Source organism: Cynocephalus volans, chromosome 14, assembly GCF_027409185.1.
Source record: "Cynocephalus volans isolate mCynVol1 chromosome 14, mCynVol1.pri, whole genome shotgun sequence".
Lineage (NCBI taxonomy): Eukaryota > Metazoa > Chordata > Mammalia > Dermoptera > Cynocephalidae > Cynocephalus > Cynocephalus volans.
In genome coordinates, this window is record NC_084473.1 from 65650282 (window position 1) to 65670893 (window position 20612).

At 37.0% G+C, this 20612-nt stretch overlaps 2 protein-coding genes across 2 annotated transcripts in view; one reads left to right on the forward strand and one right to left on the reverse strand.

Moving 5' to 3' along the window:
- Positions 1-10219, reverse strand: part of GKN2 (gastrokine 2) — a 26358-nt gene extending 16139 nt beyond the window's left edge. The window contains exons 1-2 of the mRNA XM_063077781.1: positions 10079-10219; positions 8722-8917 (exon numbers count right to left, since the gene is read on the reverse strand). Of these exons, the coding sequence (XP_062933851.1) occupies positions 8722-8917; positions 10079-10219 (337 nt within the window). The remainder of the gene's footprint in view (positions 1-8721; positions 8918-10078) is intronic.
- On the forward strand, positions 10218-19426 carry GKN1 (gastrokine 1). Its single transcript, XM_063077782.1, has 7 exons — positions 10218-10272; positions 14205-14305; positions 16153-16206; positions 16294-16431; positions 17397-17519; positions 18453-18594; positions 19332-19426. Exons 1-7 carry the CDS (start codon positions 10218-10220, stop codon positions 19424-19426), a joined length of 708 nt encoding a protein of 235 aa, XP_062933852.1.
- Positions 19427-20612: the final 1186 nt, after the last annotated feature.

Genomic DNA, 20612 nt, shown 5'->3' on the forward strand with positions numbered 1-20612 from the left:
TTAAAAATGAGCAATATTTTCCTTTATAATTTGTGCTTTGTAGTCTTTCTTAGGAAATGTCTCCAAAGTCTTTAATGTATTTTCCTACATTTTCTTAAAGTCTTGCTTTTCACATTTAATTTTACCATTATTTTTGAATATAGTATTAAGTTACAATCCAGTATATTTTTCCACTTGAGTATCCAGTTGTCCCAGCATCTGTTATTGAATAGTTCAATTTTTCACACTAATTATAATGTCATGTAGTTTCCATGTGTGTGTTAGTCTGTTTATTGTCTCTCTATTCTACTGGTCTATTTGTCTATTCAAATAACAATGATTCCCAGTAAGTTTTGATGTCTGGTAGGGCAAATCTTCCTGCCCTGTTATTTTTTAAAATTGTCTTGGCTAATCTTGTGCATTTTCTGTATTGCTTATGTGTCTTCCATTCCACTGATTTCTACTCTTTATAGTTTTTTCCTTTCACTTCCTTAAAATTATTGTTCTTATTTTTCTAATTTCTTGAGCTGAATGCCACCCATTTATGTTCAATCTCTCCTTGTTTTTTTTTAAGGACAGCATTCAAAAATATATATTTTCCTCAAAGTACATCTTATTTGCATCCCACAACTATTTTGATCATTTCTCAATATTTCTTAATTTCCACTGTGATTTTTACTTTAACCCACAAGTCGTCAAGGAGAGTATTTTTCAGTTTCTTGAGTAAAGATTTTTCTCCCTTCTCTGTCTTTCCCTTTCCCATTTCTTTCCTTCTCTCTCTCTCTTTCCCTCTCTCTCTCTCTCTCTTCCCTCCCTCTCTCTCCCCTATCTCTAGCACTCCCTCTTTCTCTTTCACCATTTGTAAACATCTCACATATGTTTCAAATAAATGTACAGTCTCTGTCTGATGGTTATATTTAAAATGGTTATTTCTATTAGATCAAGCTTGTTATTTACTTTTCAAATATTCTACAGTATTCTTAATTTTTTGTTTACCTGATTTAACTAACTCTGCTAGAGATATTTTAAAAACTTTCTTTAAGATTGTGCTTTTGTCTGTTTCTGTATGATGTTTATGAGTTTTTGCTTTATGCAGTTCACAGCAATGCTCTTTGGAGTATGCAAGTTCATCATCAGCAAATCGTCCTGGAGAATGGTGTTTTTCATTTTTGTGTTTTGGGGTTTTTTTGGCGGGGGGGAGTGTTGCCTTTTGTTTACTTTCTTTTGGTACCATTTGGGTGGTATACTTCTATGTGACTTTTATTTTCAACTTTCTTTGTGTTGTATTGCTTTAGACCTTTCTCTTGTGTGCAGCATTTTACCAAGTGCTATTTATTCCCTAGTCTGAAAAATTCTCTCTTTTAATGGATGAGTGTCATCTTTTCCTTTATTGTGATTACTAATATATTCTAGATCTTTTTCCACTCTCATATTTTGTTGTATACTTACTGTTCTCTTTCTTTGCACTCTTTCCTACTTTTCTCTTTGCTTTGTATTGATAAAAATTTTGTATTCTCCTTTCTTCCCTTATTTTTCTGGAAGATTTAAAATTTTTATTATTTAGTGCTTACTTTGAAATTTTAACATGCATGCTTAAATATTTATATTTCCTACTAATCTAAAAGGCATGCTGTGTTTTTATCTTCTCAAAAGAGACAAGAAACTCAGTAGCCTTTGACTAATTATTGAGCATGCTTTCTATACAATATTAATATAATTATAGAGTTTTACTTTCACCTTTAAAAATAGCAGAAAAATAGTTAAGTTTATCATCAATAAATAATTAATTTACTAAGATATTTTATCAATTTCTGTGATAATTTGTATTTCTTATATCCCAAACATTTTTTCTTTTTGCTTAAGTGTATCTTTTAATAGTTCTTTTACTGGGAACCTATTAATGCTAAATTCTCTTGGTCTTTCTATGTGTACAAATGTCGTTATTTTCCTCTCACTTTTGTATAGTAGTTATAGGTTGACAATTATTTTCCTTCTAACATTGTAAAGATATTACTTCATTGCCTTGTGGCACCTGTTGCTGCTGATGTGAAACTTGCTACCAGTGATTATGATGCTTCTGGTATGTTCTTGTTCATACTAATATGCTGTTTTATTTCAGCCTGTTTTGTTTAATAATTTCTTATTCTTCCTTATATGTGTAATCCCTTCATTCATATCTTTGAGGATCTTAAATATCCTTATATAGGTTTTGTTCTCATCATTCTATTGTTCAAACCAAACAGTAAAATCCACTCTAATTATTGGTTTAGTTAGTTGCCTTTCTTGATAATGTAACACATATTCTACCTATTTAGACCCACTTTAACTATTAATTTTTTAATCATGAGACCTAAATCTTCTATTTTTATATTTCTCTCACTTCTCTCACTTACTCAATGTTTCACTCACTCACTCTCTGTCTCTGTCCCTCTGTCTTTTTATCTCTCTCCCTCTCTTTCTTTCTCTCTCTCTTCACTTCTGCAAGTTTTTTAAATTTGCCCAGCATTTACATCTGCATATACTATAATATATCAAATTCACCTTGCCTAAAATGAAAGGAGTTGCATTCTTTCCCCAAAGCAGCTCTTTTTCTGGACATTGTTATTTCTTTGACAATTCTCCAGGTCTTCAGGCTCACCTTCAAGACATCCTTGATTCTTCTGCCATTTCTCTTCTGTAATGTCTCTCCCATTTATGTTTTTCTTTCCAATCCATCAATCCAAACTCCATTCCTTGTCCTCACCACTGCACTGTCCCTGTCACAATGATTTTTATTAGAATATTGGCACTAGATGCTGTAACAAGCAATACCTAAATCTCAGTGTTTTCACAAAATAAACCTCCATTTTTCACTGACATGAAGCCTAGTGCACGTGATGTTCATAGTGGGTATCTCTCCTCCTAGGAATAATTTGTGGATTTGAGCTTCCTCCCTAGGTGGAGTCTCCATCTTCAATGTGTGGCTTCATGGTTATCCTGGCATCATCCAGCTGGAAGATGGCATTTAGATCAACAGCATGGAGAAGACACCTGCTCTTAACTTTTCCAAACTGGAAGTGACCACCTCTGTTCATTGTCTTCTGGCAACATACAGTCACATGGCTCCATCTAGATGTGAAGGAAATGCAGATGAGCTCTGTGCCTAAGAAGACACAGCCATTCTATATCAAAAGACCAAAATTATCTTCCTGCCTCCAGGCTGCCCAGCATTCCATCCTCAACACCTCTATTAATTCATGGCCTGAAAGCACCACCTTGCCTATGTTGCTCTTTGTTCAAACAATTTAAAAAGTTCTCCACTCTATAGTCTTGTTCCCAAGTAGCCTCCCAAAATGATATGAAAGAAGGAAATATTCTGAATTAAGGAAAGAAAATGTACCTGTAGGGTTAGAAAGAGGTTCATGTATTGAACTGCCACAAAAGACACTCAGACCACACTACTTTTCCCTGCATATCCCAGACTCTGCACCTTTTATCATGTTATTCCCCTTTCAGACTCCCTTTATCCATTTTGTCTCTCTCCTCTCCTTCTCTCCTTCCCCCCTTTATTTCTTTTCTTCCTCCCACCTTATAAAAATCACAGGGCGAATATTCTGAAAGGGATAAAAAGATGGACTAGACCCAATGAGTCTCTGCTCTCACAGAATTTGCTGTCTAGCAGAAAACATAAATATCAAGATTGTAAATGTTTAGTATCAGAAGAGAGGCATGAGTAGAATTATATGATAATCCAAAATACAAATTGCATTGGCCATATCTGTCAATGATAAGCAAAAGCATATTTATATTCTCCATTTTTTTATATATTACATAAAGCATTTATTTCCTTTAATGACCCTAAATTCTACTTCCGAATTACACGAAAGATTCTGAGAGTCACATATTTAGGCCATAACATATTCCTTCTCTTGCTCTTCCACTCTCCCAAAGTTACACTTTGATATGGTGTGATCAACCTAAGAATTCACTACCATGTCATTTTCTGCCATACCCCAAGCAAGGCTCAAAAACTGCTGTTGAGGAAAAAAAAAAAAAAGGCTAGACTTTAAATGGCCCTGGGATGAGGGTATAGTTATTAAGGAAAAGCTAACATAGATCCCATCATAAGTAAAATTAATTCAAAATTAATTTTAAAAGCAAATGTAAACAGTGTACATAAAGTAATCCACTAAAAAAAAAATACTAGGAGATTGATTACATCGTGTAATGATGAATATACTAATTGTCCTGATTTGAACATCATGTATTGCACACTGGTATTGATATTCAGTGCTGTACCCCACATATAGGTACAATCAACTATGTCCCAATTAAAACAAAGAAAAAGAAGAAAATAGAAAATTTAGAGCATGTTAAAACAAATGTAAGCAAAAGAAACAAGATACAAGCAGAAGCAGAAATAAATGAAATATAAAAAAAAAAAACTAGGAGAAAATACAGGTAAACTGTGATCTGATTTTGGCAATTTAAAGGATTTTTTAAGCCTAAAAGTATTGGAATAAATCATTGTTAAAAGATATATAAGCCTAACTGCATAAAATGTAAAAGATAATTAATTGTACAAAAAAAGCAAAATTTAAAAGCAAATTTCAAACTGAAAGAAAATACTTTTAATACATGTGAGAGACCAAGGGTAATATAATCAACTTACAAAAAGTTTTAACAAATCCACAGGAAAATAATTGACATGTGATTTTTTAAAATAGGCAAATAACCTGATTAGAGAAAGAGTGAGTAATAATAGGAGACAGTAAAGAGTTGAGGCTACAGAAACAGTCCACCTGGGTTTGAGTATCAAGTTCTCTAGTTTCTCACTGTGTGTCTCAGTAGCCACATCTAGAAAGAAAGGATAACAAAGTGCCTCCTCAAAGCATCTTTGTAAACACTGAAGAGCTCATATACATAAAGTATTTAGAACAGTTGCTAACACAGAGTGAACTCTCAATAAAATTTATCTAATACTATCACTATTTACTATAAATAAAACATATCAAATCTCATAAAATAGGAAATTGGACATTTAAACAGCATTATTAAATTAAATGAAAATGGAACTAAGATATCCAGAAAATCCCCAATTATTAAAAAATAAAATTTTGTTTTAAATCACTTCTAAATAAGCCATGGATTAAAGAGGAAGTCACAGAGCAATTAGACAATATTTTTAATTCAATGAAAGTGAAAATACAACATATGAAAATTTGTGGGATGCAGCTTAAGTAGTGCTTGGAGAGAAATTTACAGCATTAAATATCTATTAGAAAAAAGAAAGGCCCTAAAGAAATTATTTAAACATCTACCTTAAGAAATTTGAAAACAAATATCAAATTAAACCTAAATCAAACACAAAGCAAGAAATAATAAAGAGCAGAAATCAATGGAATCATAAATAGATTTACAAGAGTAAATCAATGAAAAATGTCACTGGCTTATTTAAAGAATCAATCAAATTGATAAATATCTAGCCAGACTATTCAAGAAAAAAAAAAAATAAAGAAGATATGAGTTATTTATATCAGCTTTAAAAAGGGGACATTGAAACTGATCTTACATCCATTAAAAAGATAATAAGGAAATGTTACAAACAACTTTATGTCCATAAATTCAACAACCTAGATGAAATAGACAAAATTTTCACAAAGCACAAACTACCAAAGCTCACTCAAGAAGAAATAAATAACCTGAATGGCCCTATATCAGTGGGAAAAAAATTGAATTTGTAGTTAGAAACCTTTCCACAAAGGAAACTCCAGGCTCAGATTGCTTCACAAGAGAATGCTACCAAGCACTTAAGGAAGAAATAATATCAACTCTACACAAATTCATCTAGAAAATTGGAGAGGAGAGAGCACATCTCAGCTCATCCTATGAGATCAGTATTACTCTGATACCAAAAACAGCCAAAGATATTATGAGAAAAGAAACTACAGACCGATATCTCTCATGAACATAATTTTTTGAAAATCAAAAATATGAGTATATTGAAGATAGCAATAAGTAAAAATAATAATACATCATGACATAGTGAAATGTTTCTTGGGAATGTAAGGTTTGTTCAACATTTGATAATCAAGCAATGTAATCCAACACATTATAAACTAAAAATAAAAAACCACTTGATCATCTTGATAAATGCAGAAAAGCATTTGGCAAAATTCAACATATACTCATGATAACAATTCTTAGAAAATTGGGAATAGAAAAGAATTTCTTCATCCTGATAAAGGACGCCTACAAGAAACCTTCAGTTAATGTTATACTTAAAAATTTATGAAAGAAAAGTTAATAAACTGAACTTCAGTAAAGTTAAAAGTTTTTCTCTTCCAAAGACACTGTCAAAGTGAACAGATGTGATGTAGTTGGGGGGGAGAGAAGGAGGCGGGAAAAAGGAACAGGTAAAGGGACACGAAAATCAACTACAATGTATATTGAGAAGTTAAACTTTAAAAAAACAAAGACTGTCAAAAATATGAAAATGAAAGACACAGATTGGGAGAAAATATTTTCAAAATAATATTTGCTAAAGAACTTATATCTAGAATATATAAAGAACTCTCAAATTCAAAAATAAGAAAATACATATTTCAATTTTAAAAATCAGGCAAAAGATTTGAAAAGATATTTTACCAAAGAAGATATACAGAGGGCAAATAGGTACCTAAAAAAATAGTCAGCATCATTGATATTAGGGAAATGCAAATTAAAACCATGATGTATACATCAATCAGAATAGCTAAAGCAACAAACAAGCAAACAAAATAAAACAAAATTGAAAACTCCAAGTGTGGTCAAAGAGTGATGTGCCTGGAATAATCGTGCATTGCTGGTGGGAATGCAAGATGGTAAAACCACTTTGGAAACAGTTTAGCAATTTCTTATAAAGTTAGACATAATTACCATATGACCCAGTAATTCAACTCCTCAGTATTTACACGAGGAAACTAAAAATACATGCGCACATTAGAACCAGTACATGAATATTTGTAGTGGCTTTCTTTGTAAATCACCAAAAACTGGAGACAACCCACATGACTTTCAACTGGTGTATAAATTGATAAACTGTGGTACATTTATGTAAAATAATACTACTTAGCAATAAACAAAGAAATAACCCAATAAAAATGGATGTACCAAAATACATATGAGTTTCAAATGCATTACGCGAAGTGAAGCCCCCGGCACCTGTACACAAACAGTAAACACAATCCAGCTCCTAACCAGATTAACATAAAACCTCATGCAAAAGGCCTTTTTACCTCAGTTCCTATCATTCAGTATGTCATATCCAGCTTTCAATAAAAAAATTATGTCATGCTAAAAGGAAAAAAAAACAACCCAGTCTGAAGAGACAAAGCAAAGCATCAGAACCAGACTCATATATGGCAGGAAAATTGAAATTATCATATGGAGAATTTAAAATAACTGTGATTACAATGCTAAGGGCTCTAATGGAGAAAGTAGACAGCATGCAAGAACAGATGGGTAACATAAGCAGAGATGGCAACACTAAGAAAGAATCAAAACAAAGTGCTAGAAAACAAAGACACTGTAAACAGAAATAAATAATGTCTTTGATGAATTTATTAGCAGATTGAACACAGAGGAGGAAAGAACCAGTGAACTTGAAGATATGTCAATAGAAACTTCCCAAACTGAAATATTTTTTAAAAAATGGAAAAAAAATGGAACAGAATATTCAAGAATTGTGAGACATTTTTAAAAGGTATAAAATATGCATAATTGTAATACCAAGAAGAAAACAAACAGAAAAAGAAGCAGAAGAAATATTTGAAGTAATAATGGCCAAGAATATTCCAAAATTGACATATACCAAACCACAGAACCAGGAAGTTCAACAAAACCAAGCAGGATGAATACCAAAAAATCCACAGGTAGGTATCATAATCAAACTGCAGAAAATCAAAGACAAAGAGAGAATCCTGAAAGAAACCAGAACAAAAAAACATATCAATAGGGGAAAAAGAATAAGAATTATTCACAGCCTAACAGATATCCAGGGATGCCATCACAAGTCATCTATCTATACTTTCAATCTATTTCAAGGTGAGTCATGAAATTCTACACAATTATGGGTTTTTACATTTTTAAAATATATATACTTGTTTATATATCTCCCTTAATACATGCCTAAAATTTCTTTATGAAGAGACTAAATCAAATGCAAAGGTGTATCAATTACAAAAAGTTAAGTGATTGCTTTTTTAGAGACACACTCCTGGCCACCAATTAAAATATTAATTTGGGAGTGGGAAGGGAGAGGGGGATGGGGAGAGATTGGACCAGGGGCATAAAGCATAATTATGATTTATAACAATATACATGCTAGTAATATTGATTTGATCAACATATCTCAATGATGAACCCCCAAAATATGTATAATCAATTTTGATTCAATAAAAAAAAGAAATATAAAAAAATAAAATATTAATTTACTGGGAGGAGCTCATGGATGTTGGAATATATGGGTGTGAGAAAGAGAAAAGAGCCATCAAACACATGGGGAAGTGTTGGGCCAAAAAGAAAGGGAAGTTTCAAGTGGCTATTGGTGAAGATTAAATCCCTGTAATATCTCAAGCTCAGTGTGCAGCAAAATTGTAGGTTCTTGATCAGTTGAGTAATTCTGACTCAATTTTTCTCTATCTAACTGTGATTGAATGAGATGTTTAGTAACCATAGAGGTGAATCTAGAGTGTTAAGAATATGGTAATGTGGTCTCCTCACAGCCACAGAACCCCAGTTCACACTGTGCTAATCTCCTAGGCTGCAGTGGCCCGACCTTTCCTCTCTGTATGTCTATTTCAGTCTGCCCCATAGGACTCAGCCAAAGTCCATCTGCTGCATGAAGCCTCTGTAACCACTCCAGTGTAGAGAAGTCACATTCCTCTGAATGTTTGTCTCTACTGCTCACTTGGAGAAGCTGCAAGCATAAAGGAAAGAGCATGGGCTCAAGGGTTACGTGAATTCATCATTCCATTCTTACCTGCCATATGACCTTGGACAAGTTACAAAGCCTGTCAGAGCCTCGCCTACTTCTTACCTTACTTTGGTATGTCCATACTATGTGTGTGTCTTGCCTCCCATCAGGGCCAGCTATGTAATTTGCAGAGCCCAGTGCAAAATGAAAATATGGAACACATTGTTCAGAAAGCAGAAAAAAGCTTTTTTCTTTCATCCATAGGTTCTGTGTTTCTCTCAACCTGTGATAGTATTTTTGATTTGCTAATTAATATCACACTCCCTTGGGCACAGGAATTTTCACAAAGTAAGTACTGATCTTCAAAGGCATCCGGGGTCCCACCCTGCAACTCAGCATGGGGGTGTATATGTCCAACCTTGACCTTTCCTGTGCCTGAAGCCGGGCCCCTCCAGTGGAGAGAGGTAGAGGAATAGTGGTCGACAGCCCTTTGAGGGAGGTAGGGAGGCAGGATCACGTTCAAGCCCGGGCTCTAAGCCACCAGTGTGTGCTGCATTGTCTCATTGGACTCCACTTACAAAACACACATTCAAAAATAAGATTTTAAGATTTCAAGATGGCAACTGTAGAGCACTAAACCCAAGTGCAGGGCTCTCTTTTGTGCATGCGCCCTGTGCAACTGCACTGGTCTCACGTCCATGAAACCAGCCCTGCCTCTCATACACATTTCAGGATCTTGGAATATGAACACTGGTTGTTTTACATCTTTAAATCTTCCGCAGCACTTGTGCTTACATTTGACATTAGCTGGAGCTTGAGGAACTGCTGCTATTAATTAGTTATTTTTCAATAGGAGAAAATGAGTAGAAGATTGCAGGCTCAATGATGCATTGCTGAGCAGCGAATGAAAACACTCTCCTGACCTGGATGAGGGGAGTTGGTTTTTACTCAAAGCCAGGGGGACCTCTGAAGGAAAAGCATACCCCAGAATAAGTCCCAATGGATAAGCTTTATTAGCACTGGAGACCGAGAGTGTAAGAAGGAAGAGAGTGTAATTGAACAAGTGCGGGAGCTCAAAATTCCCTGACGTGCCTCTGAGGATCCAGTGTCTTCATCCGAGGATGTGTTCTTCCAGAAGTAAAAAAATTACACGTGTGTGCTTACGTTCTGCTGGAGACGTGGAAAAGGAAGCCTGTTTTGATCAGTCACCCTGAACAAAACTCGATGATCCAGAAAACGGTGCTTCATTGCACAGTGGCCTTTCAGCGAGTCCTTTACTTTGGTCTCTTCTGCCAGGGAAACCATGGAGGGCCATGTGGCGTGGGGGCTGCCGGGTCCTCACGAGACCCTGGCTCCAGGTGTGGCTCTAACAATTTAGGATCCAACTCTCGTCTTTCAGTGAGCAGTTCAGTCCTTTCCCGGCCTTGCCTGCTGTGATTGAATGAACACAAACAGGTGCTTTTACGCTATTATCTCTCAACTGCTTCAGCATGAACACTGAACAAGGAGTAGTGTTATTGTTTCCGAGTTAACCATGAGGTAATTGTAAAGCAACATCTTACTATCACTTTGAGATTTCTATTCATCACATGAGCATATATTCTCCAAATAGTTCTTAAGCAGGTTTGATTCGTCTTCATGATGATGAAAAATGAAGTTATTGATGGACATCCTCTTTATGTCTACTTTCATATATTTTGCAGAACGGATGAAATGACTCAGGAGACCTTCTTTCGGAAAGATTTTTTCAAACTCTGTTTACAACACTTTCAGCACTCAAACTAATCGGAGGCATAATATATCATTGCTCACCTCTGAAAGATCCAGAAGTCTTGGCAAATGCAATTGGCCAGACATATGCAAGCAGCAACAGAAAGGCAGAGTTATATGTATTTGGGGAGGCAAGGGTCCCAGAGGAAATAACAAAAATAAAGATCTTAGTGATGCCTTAAGAAAGAGCTCCTTCCACTTTGCTGTAATTTGAAAAGAATTTTTCCCCTATACAAAAACAACTACATAGTAAGTTTGGATTTTCTGGAATTAGAGCAATAGCTATTAAAATGTTATTTTATGTGCTCCTGTGGCTATTTTTTGAGATGTATCACACTTGGCCACAAGCGCATATGGAGGATTTGATACGAGTACATCACTGCCAGAAGCATCAAGGCTGTAGTCAGAAGAACCATAGCTAGTCTGAGCTACAGGCTGGTAAACTGAGACCACGGGAGAGGGCAGAAGTTTCCCCAGGGGTGAAGTATGTTCAGACCTCACAATGAACCACCGGACTGGGAACCATCAAGAGGACCATCAAACTGATGTTCGGGTTGCTCAGAAAAACAAAAATAAAGGCAAGGATACAGACCAAATCTCTGCTTGAAGGGGCTCCTGCACTGAAACAGATGAATTCTAATATGAGGGCAAATGAGCTGTAGGCCAGCTGAGTTCTGAGTATCGGAAAATGGGGCAAGAATTAAAGGGACAATGAGATTACTAAGGGCTTTCCAGGTGTTAATGACTGCTAGGTCAGCCCATCAACCAGGGTAGACAGGAGAGGAAAGCTTGAGTGAGAATATTCAGTGATGAAAACGTGCCCCCCGTAGGTAAATATTCCCTTCCACTCAGAAAAAGGAGGGATGTAAAAAGTCTGGTTTCTGTGGGAAGTCTCTAAATGTCACCCCAGACCCATGGTTTGAGCTTACTGTTCATGGATGCATGCATTTGTTCCACACAAGGGTGTTTCTGCTGAGCTTGATATGCCAGGGTGTGGAGTAAGATGAAGCCTTGGGCGTGTGTGCCTTCTGAGATAAAATGATGATAGGGGCCTGTTCCTTGGTATGGCCCAGCATCAACTTCTGTGGCAGGGCAGGCCCTATTTACCCATGGGCTGGTTTGCCCCACACCAGCTCCATAGCACCAGGGTCACACCATCACCTGGGACTCCCGTGATGTGTCATAATGTAGGGCAGCACCTCTCCAGCTGGCACAAAAAACAGAAATGAATAAATATAATGCACTTTTTATCCTCTAGCTTGAACACCTCCCTTATGAAATTCAAATTTTTAAAAGCCATCTTTGAGCATTGTATATGTGCCTGCATATTCTAGGTTCTGTGGAGGTGACAAAAACATTGACATGTTCTGGCTCCCTCCCATGGGAGGACATGAAACATAAAACATAGCTCTCAGGCAAAAGGATAGCAAGAGACTTGCTCTTGCTTCATTCAGACTTTTGACATTGGTGAGACCAAGGTTGAGGTGAAGATTGGACCCTCCCCCTGACACATACACCACACAAAGTGCAGAGGAAGAGGCTCTTGTGATTCCAGAGCCATTGAAGTAACAATATTGTATGAAGGAGGAATTTCTTCTCTTTTACTTACAAGAAACCTAAAGCTTAAAGGGGAGAAAATGACTCATTGAAAGAAGGAAGAAGAACAGAATCTAGTTCTCCTGGCTCCTAGTTCCAAAGAGTAGCTCCTCAAATGGATTTTCAAACCCAGGGTGCACCCTCAGAGGCCGCACGATTGTTGTTTCCATGATGAAGATGTTCCCAGGAATGTTCACAGGTATTAGGGGAAAAAAGGAAGAACAACCAGGTTCTGTGGTCAGTTAAGTTTAGGAGAATCTTCTTGAAAAAACACAGCAAAGATTTCACCCCTATAGATTTCTTAGCACATATGATTTCTTAGCACATATGATATGTGAATTATCAGTTTCTAAGAGGGAGCTTGTTGGACCCTGAATTCTCTCTCTCTATCCATCTGTCATGGAACACCTTCCAGACTAGCATTTGTCAACCTCGAGTCTTTGATAAGGTATCACATGCAAAAGGTGTGCTGGGCACTGCCCCAGTGAACCAAGATGACTGCCCAAGGCTGAGTTCACTCTTTGACTTTGCAATGACCTGACGGTTCCTAAAGTGGCTGAAAACCTCTTCACCCCTCTGCCTCCTACCCCAGGCTTGTTGACCTATTGTGGCTAAAAACTGAATTTGAAAGATATTAGTGAACACATTTAGAACATAAGCAATGTATTACTACAGCTGTTCTAATCCACTCATGCCAATATTTTGGAAGAGACATTGGTGGAATCAAGCTTTATAGCCATGTAACCCTGTCTTATGGCTTCAATCCATGCAAAGGAGGACAATTGTGAGCTCCAAAAAGTTTCCAACTAAAGGGGAAATTTGTACATCAGCAATTAATCAGATATAATTTTTCTCTTCAGCAAATTTTACTTACTAGCTTCAGTTTGTAGTAGGGAGCAGGGAGCAGGAAAAAAACTAAACTTTAATTCATCTCCAAAACTGTTTTGAGCATTTACTTGTTTGCCCAAATGATAGTTTCTACTCTCTACCTCTGATGAAAACTTGCTCCATTATTTTAATGTAATTTCTGAGAATTATCCAGAGGCAAAAAAAAAAGTGGGGGGGGCAGAGACTGCTTTTATAACTCCAAGAAAAAAAGAAGGAAAATTCCATCTAGGAGGTGAGGAAGAAGTAATGAATGCAGAGGAACCTGAGCTGGTTCTTGAACAATGAGTAGCAACTTACCAATTAGAGAAAGGCAATGGAATGGCACTCCGGGATGAGAGCACAGTGCGTGCAAAGGAACAGAGGCATGAAACATCTTAATATTCCAGAGATGGTGGCAACTCTGGTGTAGCTGGAATATAGGTACATGGCATTAAAGGGCAGGCACAGCTGCGGAGGCTTTGGAAGCCTTATTATAAAGGAACCTGGATGCATTCCGATGAATTTGAACTTTATTCGTAGGCTTCTAGTGCAAGTTTCTATAGACAGTATAGTAATCTATAGAAAGACATCCTTAAGGAAAATGGAGAAAATGCACTGGAATATAAGAGACTCATGATCAGAGTGATCAATTACACAACTGTGGTAAAAGCTCAATGGGCTCAGGTAAAGGTAAGAAGAAGAAACTGTCCCCACTTTCCTTTAGGAGCTGCTGTCTGGAAGGCCAGGTATGCACACAGTTTTTCATCTGTGATCTTGTTTGGTTTTAGGGATTATTATTTTTCTGAATTGGAGCAAAGTCAATGTGTAAAATACCCACACCTACAGCTTCAATTGGACCAGAAGTTATCAAAAATCATATTGAGTTTGTTGTGATATCTTCAACTTCAACATATGATGAGTCAGATCAACTCCATGGCAAAGTGCCTTGCTAACCAGGAAGATATTCCTAAAGCTTCCTGGTACGCTGGGTCATGGCACAGATATGAGAAATGGAGAAAGATAAGTTTTGACCCCACCTGATCACACCTTGTTTGAGTAAAGCTGGCCGAGTACAAATATGAGAAGGCCCCTCACCCAGGTCCATACCTGCCTTCCCTTCTGCTCCGTTGCTTTCGTGAAGACAAGATGAAGTTTACAGTGAGTAGATTTTTTTCTTTTGAATCTATTACCATATAAGTAAAAGACTGTTAACATTCTGAGATAAGGGGGCCTGTTTCTTATGGCAATATCACCATAATGGAAAACTTAGTTAAAAAAAAAAAAATCTCTCTTTCCTTTTCATGGAATCATGACATTTATAAGCATCGCTATAGAGAAGGATAATTACCCAGGGATTAGACAGCTGTCTGAGCATCTTCTATCAAACTATTTTTAAGAAAATTATTTCCTACATGACCTGGTTCAGGTCTCTAGATGGAGGACATAGTCACTAAGCCCTAGAAAGTGTCCGATCTTTCCCCATTCTTGAATTCCTCCTTTTACTAAAACTCCTGAGCATGTACAGGCAAGATAAAAAGCTTATTATCAAAACAAGTGGATGAGAAACTTTATGCCAAATTCTTTGCTGTGAGATGTATCTCCAAGTAAGAAAAATGTGCCTTGGGCCTTGTCACACCATTTATTCAGGAAAGCATCTGAAGCATGAAGCTAGAGCAGCGTCTCGCCTGTGGTTCCAGACAGAAGCATGAGAATGTAGGAGGTAGACCACAAAATTCTGTGAAAGGAACTGGTAGTGCCCTGTTTCTTATAACAGATGCAAAGGGGCTAGAATCAGATGAATATTTTCATGTTTCATCATACAATACATGACTATTACAGCAGACCCTGCTTTATAATGGCGTTGCAAATGTAAAATAATTATCGAGAAATAAGTCCTCTTAATAACAGCAAGATTAAATAGTGAGTGGAGAGAGCTCCAGACACAGGTCAGATCTGATTTTTCTCCTAGTTCTGCCATGAACAAGAGTTACAACCTTGGTCAAGTCACTTAACCTCTGAAGCTCAATTTCCTCATCTGTAAAAGGATTGCATTGTACTAGACGTTCTCTAAAATTTTTTCAGTTTCTGACTTTTTAGAAGACTAATTTTTAACTCCTTTTAAAGATATCAAGGAAAAAAATTTTTTTTTATTTACCTTGACTCTTCAGTCGAGTTCTAAAACTATTTTGTCCCGTGCAAAGGAAATGAGACTAGGTACCCAGAATGGGGCACCTGCATAAAGCTGTATGTTCTGAGAACCAGTGTCATGTATCCAGTGACAAATTACTAAACCAAGTATCCTGAGACTCTGTTATTGACTTTCCTTCTGTTAACCACACCTAACAGCCAGACACCCTATCCTTGGTCTCTCATCATCAGCATACAACCTACCTACTAATCCATCGCTTTAAAAAGTTTTTTTTAAATAAAAGGAGTACATATGCTATTAGGAAGAAAGCATCCCAGATCAAATAGGAAAATTAACTTAAGTCACTTTCAGATGTGATTTTTAGAACTTACATCATGACTATTTTCATACCATGTATTCTATTCATTTTAAAATGTATTCTTCAACAGTTTTTCATAAGACCTACGTTAAAATTCTAAAACTATAAATCACATTAATATAATTACTTAAAATTAATCAACAATTCTATACTATGGGCCGGCCCCGTGGCTCACTGGGGAGAGTGCAGCGCTGGTAGCACCAAGGCTGCGGGTTCGGATCCTATATAGGGATGTCTGGTGCACTCACTGGCTGAGCATGGTGCAGTCAACACCGTGCCGAGGGTTGCATTCCCCTTACCAGTCAGGAAAAAAAAAAATTCTATATTATGATTAACATTTTCTATGGTTAAAAAATACAAGGTAAAAGAACAAGAAAACACAGACCACTTACACATTAGTAAAATCAGTAAGTATTTTTCATAAGCTTGGATAGAGGAAGAAAGAAAAGGACATCATTTTGCCTTGTAACAGTAAGCCAGTGTTATTTGTCATTTCAGATTGTCTTTGCTGGACTTCTTGGAGTCTTCCTAGCTCCTGCTATTGCTGACTATGTAAGTCTTGCTTTTTAAAGTTTGTTACCAAAATGCATTTGCAAAGAAATGCATTATTAGATCATTCTCAATTCTTTATAACTTCAGAATATCAACGTCAGCGATGATGACAACAGTGCTGGAAGTGGGCAACAGACAGTGAGTGTCAACAATGAACATAACGTGGCCAATATTGACAACAACAATGGAGAGAACCCCTGGAATTCCGTCTGGGATTATGGAAGTGTACGTAGTCACCATGCAATTTCCATTCTTTAAAAATATGGTGTCTTTTTTTAAAACAAAAAAAAAATGTGCAATCTAACCATAAAAATTAAAAATAAAATAAATTCTAACTGCAAGTAAGCATATAGCTATATGTTAAAGTTCCTGTTTTGCTCACCCAATTTCAGTCCCTAGATATTAACTACTGTTAATAAGTTTTGCACAATCAATTAAAATTCAAACAAATGAACAGTTACTAGGATTCATTACGTTCAAGAGTTTGTGGGGATATAAGACAAATATAAATATCCTTTTGCCTTCCCTGCAGATGTCTTCAATAACAATGAAAGATCTATGCAGTACTACTGCTGCCAAAGCATAGCTCATCTCACTCTGTCTTCAATTTCCTTCTAAAGAGAAAGAAATTGACATTTCACCTATAACTCAAAAGGACCAAAGGAATGTAAATGGCAATATTAATTGGCAAGGGAGCAAAGAAAAAGAAAAGAAAAGAAAGCACTTGGCTCTAGAGAAGCAACAACTCTGCAATTACTAGCTCTGTATTTAACTTTGTACTTTAAAAAAAAACTCATTATTGTTTTAGTTTTATCATCTGATCAATTAAAAAACTAATTCCTGTCTAACCTGCCTCCTTGAAATGTAGTGAGGATCAAAAGAGACTAAAATCAAATAGTTTGTAAAGTTTGTTTCAGTAAAACAGACATGTGTACAGTGACTCTTACCATTCTAGAACTTGAAGATGAAGCAATGAGTCGGATACTCAGTCTCTGCCCTCCAGGAGCTTACAGTCTATCCTTACAAATGTTAGCAATAGGTATGACTGCAAAACAGGACCAGATCCAGCGGCCTTACCCCAGTTCATCGTGATCTTGGAGTTCCATTTCCTTCTGCTGGTGGAACTGACTTTTAATAAGAAAAGCTTCATGGAAAACCTACATCTCACTCTCTGCCATCTTCTTTAAAAGGGCTTCGCTGCAACCAGACTCTTTCATAAGAAGTCATGCATTGTGTACAAAATGAACAAAGACGCTGTGCCTTCCATTCAAGCTCTGGATGCACTGATCAAGGAAAAGAAGGTAAAAATAAAAGTCTTTTTTATTTTTGGTGAGGGAAGAGGTATTATGAACCTCCGGTAAATAATGAGAAGATCACAGTCATTCCCTCTTGACCATGTATGCTGTAGTGTGCAGCACAAAGGAGGAAGAGTAATTGGTAATTGCCCGAGGGGAGACAGCTTCCACCACATCAAATGCTGTGGCTCACACCTGCCTCTACAGGACTGAGCAGAACACCTGATAACCTCGTCTGTTAGAGGAGCAAAGTTCTGCTCACACAAATGCGAGCCCTCAACACTTCTCCAAGGACGTTTTCTGCAAGGGTTAGTTAGTGTTATCAGAGTTAGCAAATAAAAATAGAGGATACCCAGTTAAGTTTGAAGTTTAGATAAACAAATCTCTCTATCTCTCTTTTTTTTTTTTTTTTTTTTTTAGTATACATATGTCCTATGCAATATTTGGGATATAGTTATACTAGAAAAATTATTTGTTGTTTAACTAAAATTCAAATGTAACTAGGTGTTTTATATTTTATCTGGAAATCTCGGTTAAGGTGAGTGGGAAGAGGGAATCCATGGTTGTTTAAAATGTTTGCCTGAGTTCATATTCCTATAACTGATAATGGGTACATTTTACTGACAGAGTAGAAAAAAATAAATAAACTGCATTCTCAGAAGCTGACTATTACACAGCCTGATCCAAGGAATCCATGATGACCGAATGAGGTTCAAGTTTCAGAATAAATTTAGCCTCATTCTTCGGTTTTTGTAAGAAGCTGAGGTTTCAAACCAGCTAAATCCCTTGGGACACTTAGAATCAGCTCTTCTTCGTCTTGATTATGGAAAAATTATAACTGAGCAATATCCCCATTGTCCTTGTACTCCCTCAAATCAGCAAACCACTGGGCTTCGCATTCATTCTCTCTTGTTCTTCCTTCCCACCTGGCTTCTCCACACTCAACTTCAGGGTAAAGGAGCAGGGGAACTATCTCGCAAGGGCCTGATGTACTCCATCAACCCTAGCAAAGTTGATGACTTGAACAAGTTTGGAAATAACATCACCACCATGTGCCGGGGGGTTCCAACATACTTGGCTGAGGAGATAACTGGTAAGTAGCTTCCCTACTGTGCACTCTGAGTTAATGCTGGTGGAATTGTCAAACTATTCTTGGGCCTGCCCCAGAGGGCACCAATCATGCCTGGGATGGCCATCAGGTTAACACTGTGTAGGGCTTGCTCTGTGCCAGACACTGCTCCATGTGTTTAAGAGTGCTAACTCATTTGCTCCTCACAGCAATCCTATATGACGGGTTCTACTGTTATTCCCACCTTATGGGTGAGGAAACTGAGGCACAGAGAAAGGTAACAAACCCCTCACCTGCATCAATCCCAAACCTTTTGGCTCTGGATTCTGTATTCTTAAACATTCATGGAATACTGCCTTTCAAGGATGGATCTATAGTAAACTCAAGGCACAGTCAAAAGAATGAATGAATGGTTCAGTGAAAGGACAATGCCATAGAATCTATTGACTTTCTGTAGCTCAAGCAATCACTTAATTTCTGGGCATTCAAAGAATAGCTTCCACAAAAACAAAGTGACGACCTAGGAACCTAACCTAATAGCAACTTTCCAGATCTCTAAGTGGATTGATTTCATCTCTCTACATAGATATAGATAGACAGATGTTTGACATACATAGAAATAAAAAACTTGAAGTTAGTGCACAACTAGTTTTGGAACCCCACCACCACCACCACCACCCACCCCCAACACACACCATCACCGAAAAAAAAAGAGTTCTTGAATAGACATTGATATGGGTTTCTTCTTTTCTTTTTATCAGGGGCAAGCCTGTTTTATTACTCAGAAAAGTGCTTCAATACTAATATACTCTGGATTCTGAACATTTCCTTCTGTGGAGAAACAGTGGAAAACTAAAAATAATATAAAAGCCATTATGGATTTAGTCATCAGAACATGCTATGTAGAAAAATATGAGTATGGGTTCTAATGGTTTTTATCAGATCATTCTGAAAATGTTTTCTGCCGGTTATGTTTGGTTTCTTTAAGTTTTAATAAACCCATTTAGCACTGAATTCAGTTTATACTAGCATTTCTTACGGTTTCTATTTGGAAAGCACAGAATCAAAAGTGCAATGTGGTGGTGGCAAGTTGCTGAAGTACATTAGACTCCACTGTTAGTCCATATCCAAGACCCATACCCCATAAAGAAGCCCTTCAGATGCTTAGACGCTACTAACCACAGCCCTGGGAATGATTCCAAGGCCATCTGACTGCTCTGAAGGCTGCTCTATAGGTTGGTGTACACAGTAATGTTTCAGGTCAGCAAGGACAGAAATCCACTCAAAGTAGCCTGAGCCAGAAAGGGAGAGTTACTGCAAGGATATAGGAGTGTTTAAAAAAAAATCTAAGGACAAGAAAAGCAGCTGGGTATCAGAGACTGAAACCAGGAGCTCTACTAAAACCAGGACTCAAGTCTGCTTCTCTCTCTCCCTGAAGCCACATGTTCTCTCTTCTCGGTTTCTCCCTAAATTGTACTTCCCTCTTCTTTCCACCTTGCAGATGGCTCTTTCTGTGCTCATGGCAGAAGACGGCTGAACAAAAATGTCAGCCTCATCTCCCATGTTTACATGTCTTTCCAGTTTAGGAGGTAATGCCTAGTGTTGAATCCCAATTTCAATTTTCCTTGACACTGTTTGGTTCAAGAGTCCACGACCTCCATTCATTGATGGCCAGAAGAGTGAAGTCACATGGTACCCTTTCAGCACAGAGGTCTTCACTTAAGGAAAAGGAGCTCAGAGAAAATAAAGACTACAAATATTGTATATTACAATTTAAAACTACAATTCATTTTAAAAGTTGCTCCCACATATCTACTTTAACTCCTAGATGCTGTAAGGTATCTAATTCATTCTTAGGCCTTCAGGTAAAATATCCATAAATAACCCTAGCAAATAAAACCAAAAACATTGATTCCCACCATTTGGAAAAATGCCAATATTTACTAGTCCTCATTGAGGGGAAATTACTATAATTTTCTTCATCCGATGCAATTTCATTGCTGTTCACATGAAAGGTACTACCAGATTAGTAGAACATCCAA

What these genes read in the sequence shown, in the direction of transcription:
- GKN1 (XM_063077782.1), top strand. Translation starts at nt 10,218, where the DNA reads ATGGAGGGCCATGTGGCGTGGGGGCTGCCGGGTCCTCACGAGACCCTG. An exon ending in AAGACAAGATGAAGTTTACA is followed by an intron (nt 14,306 to 16,152) that starts GTGAGTAGATTT and finishes TTGTCATTTCAG; the next exon opens with ATTGTCTTTGCTGGACTTCT. An exon ending in CTTGGCTGAGGAGATAACTG is followed by an intron (nt 18,595 to 19,331) that starts GTAAGTAGCTTC and finishes TCTTTTTATCAG; the next exon opens with GGGCAAGCCTGTTTTATTAC.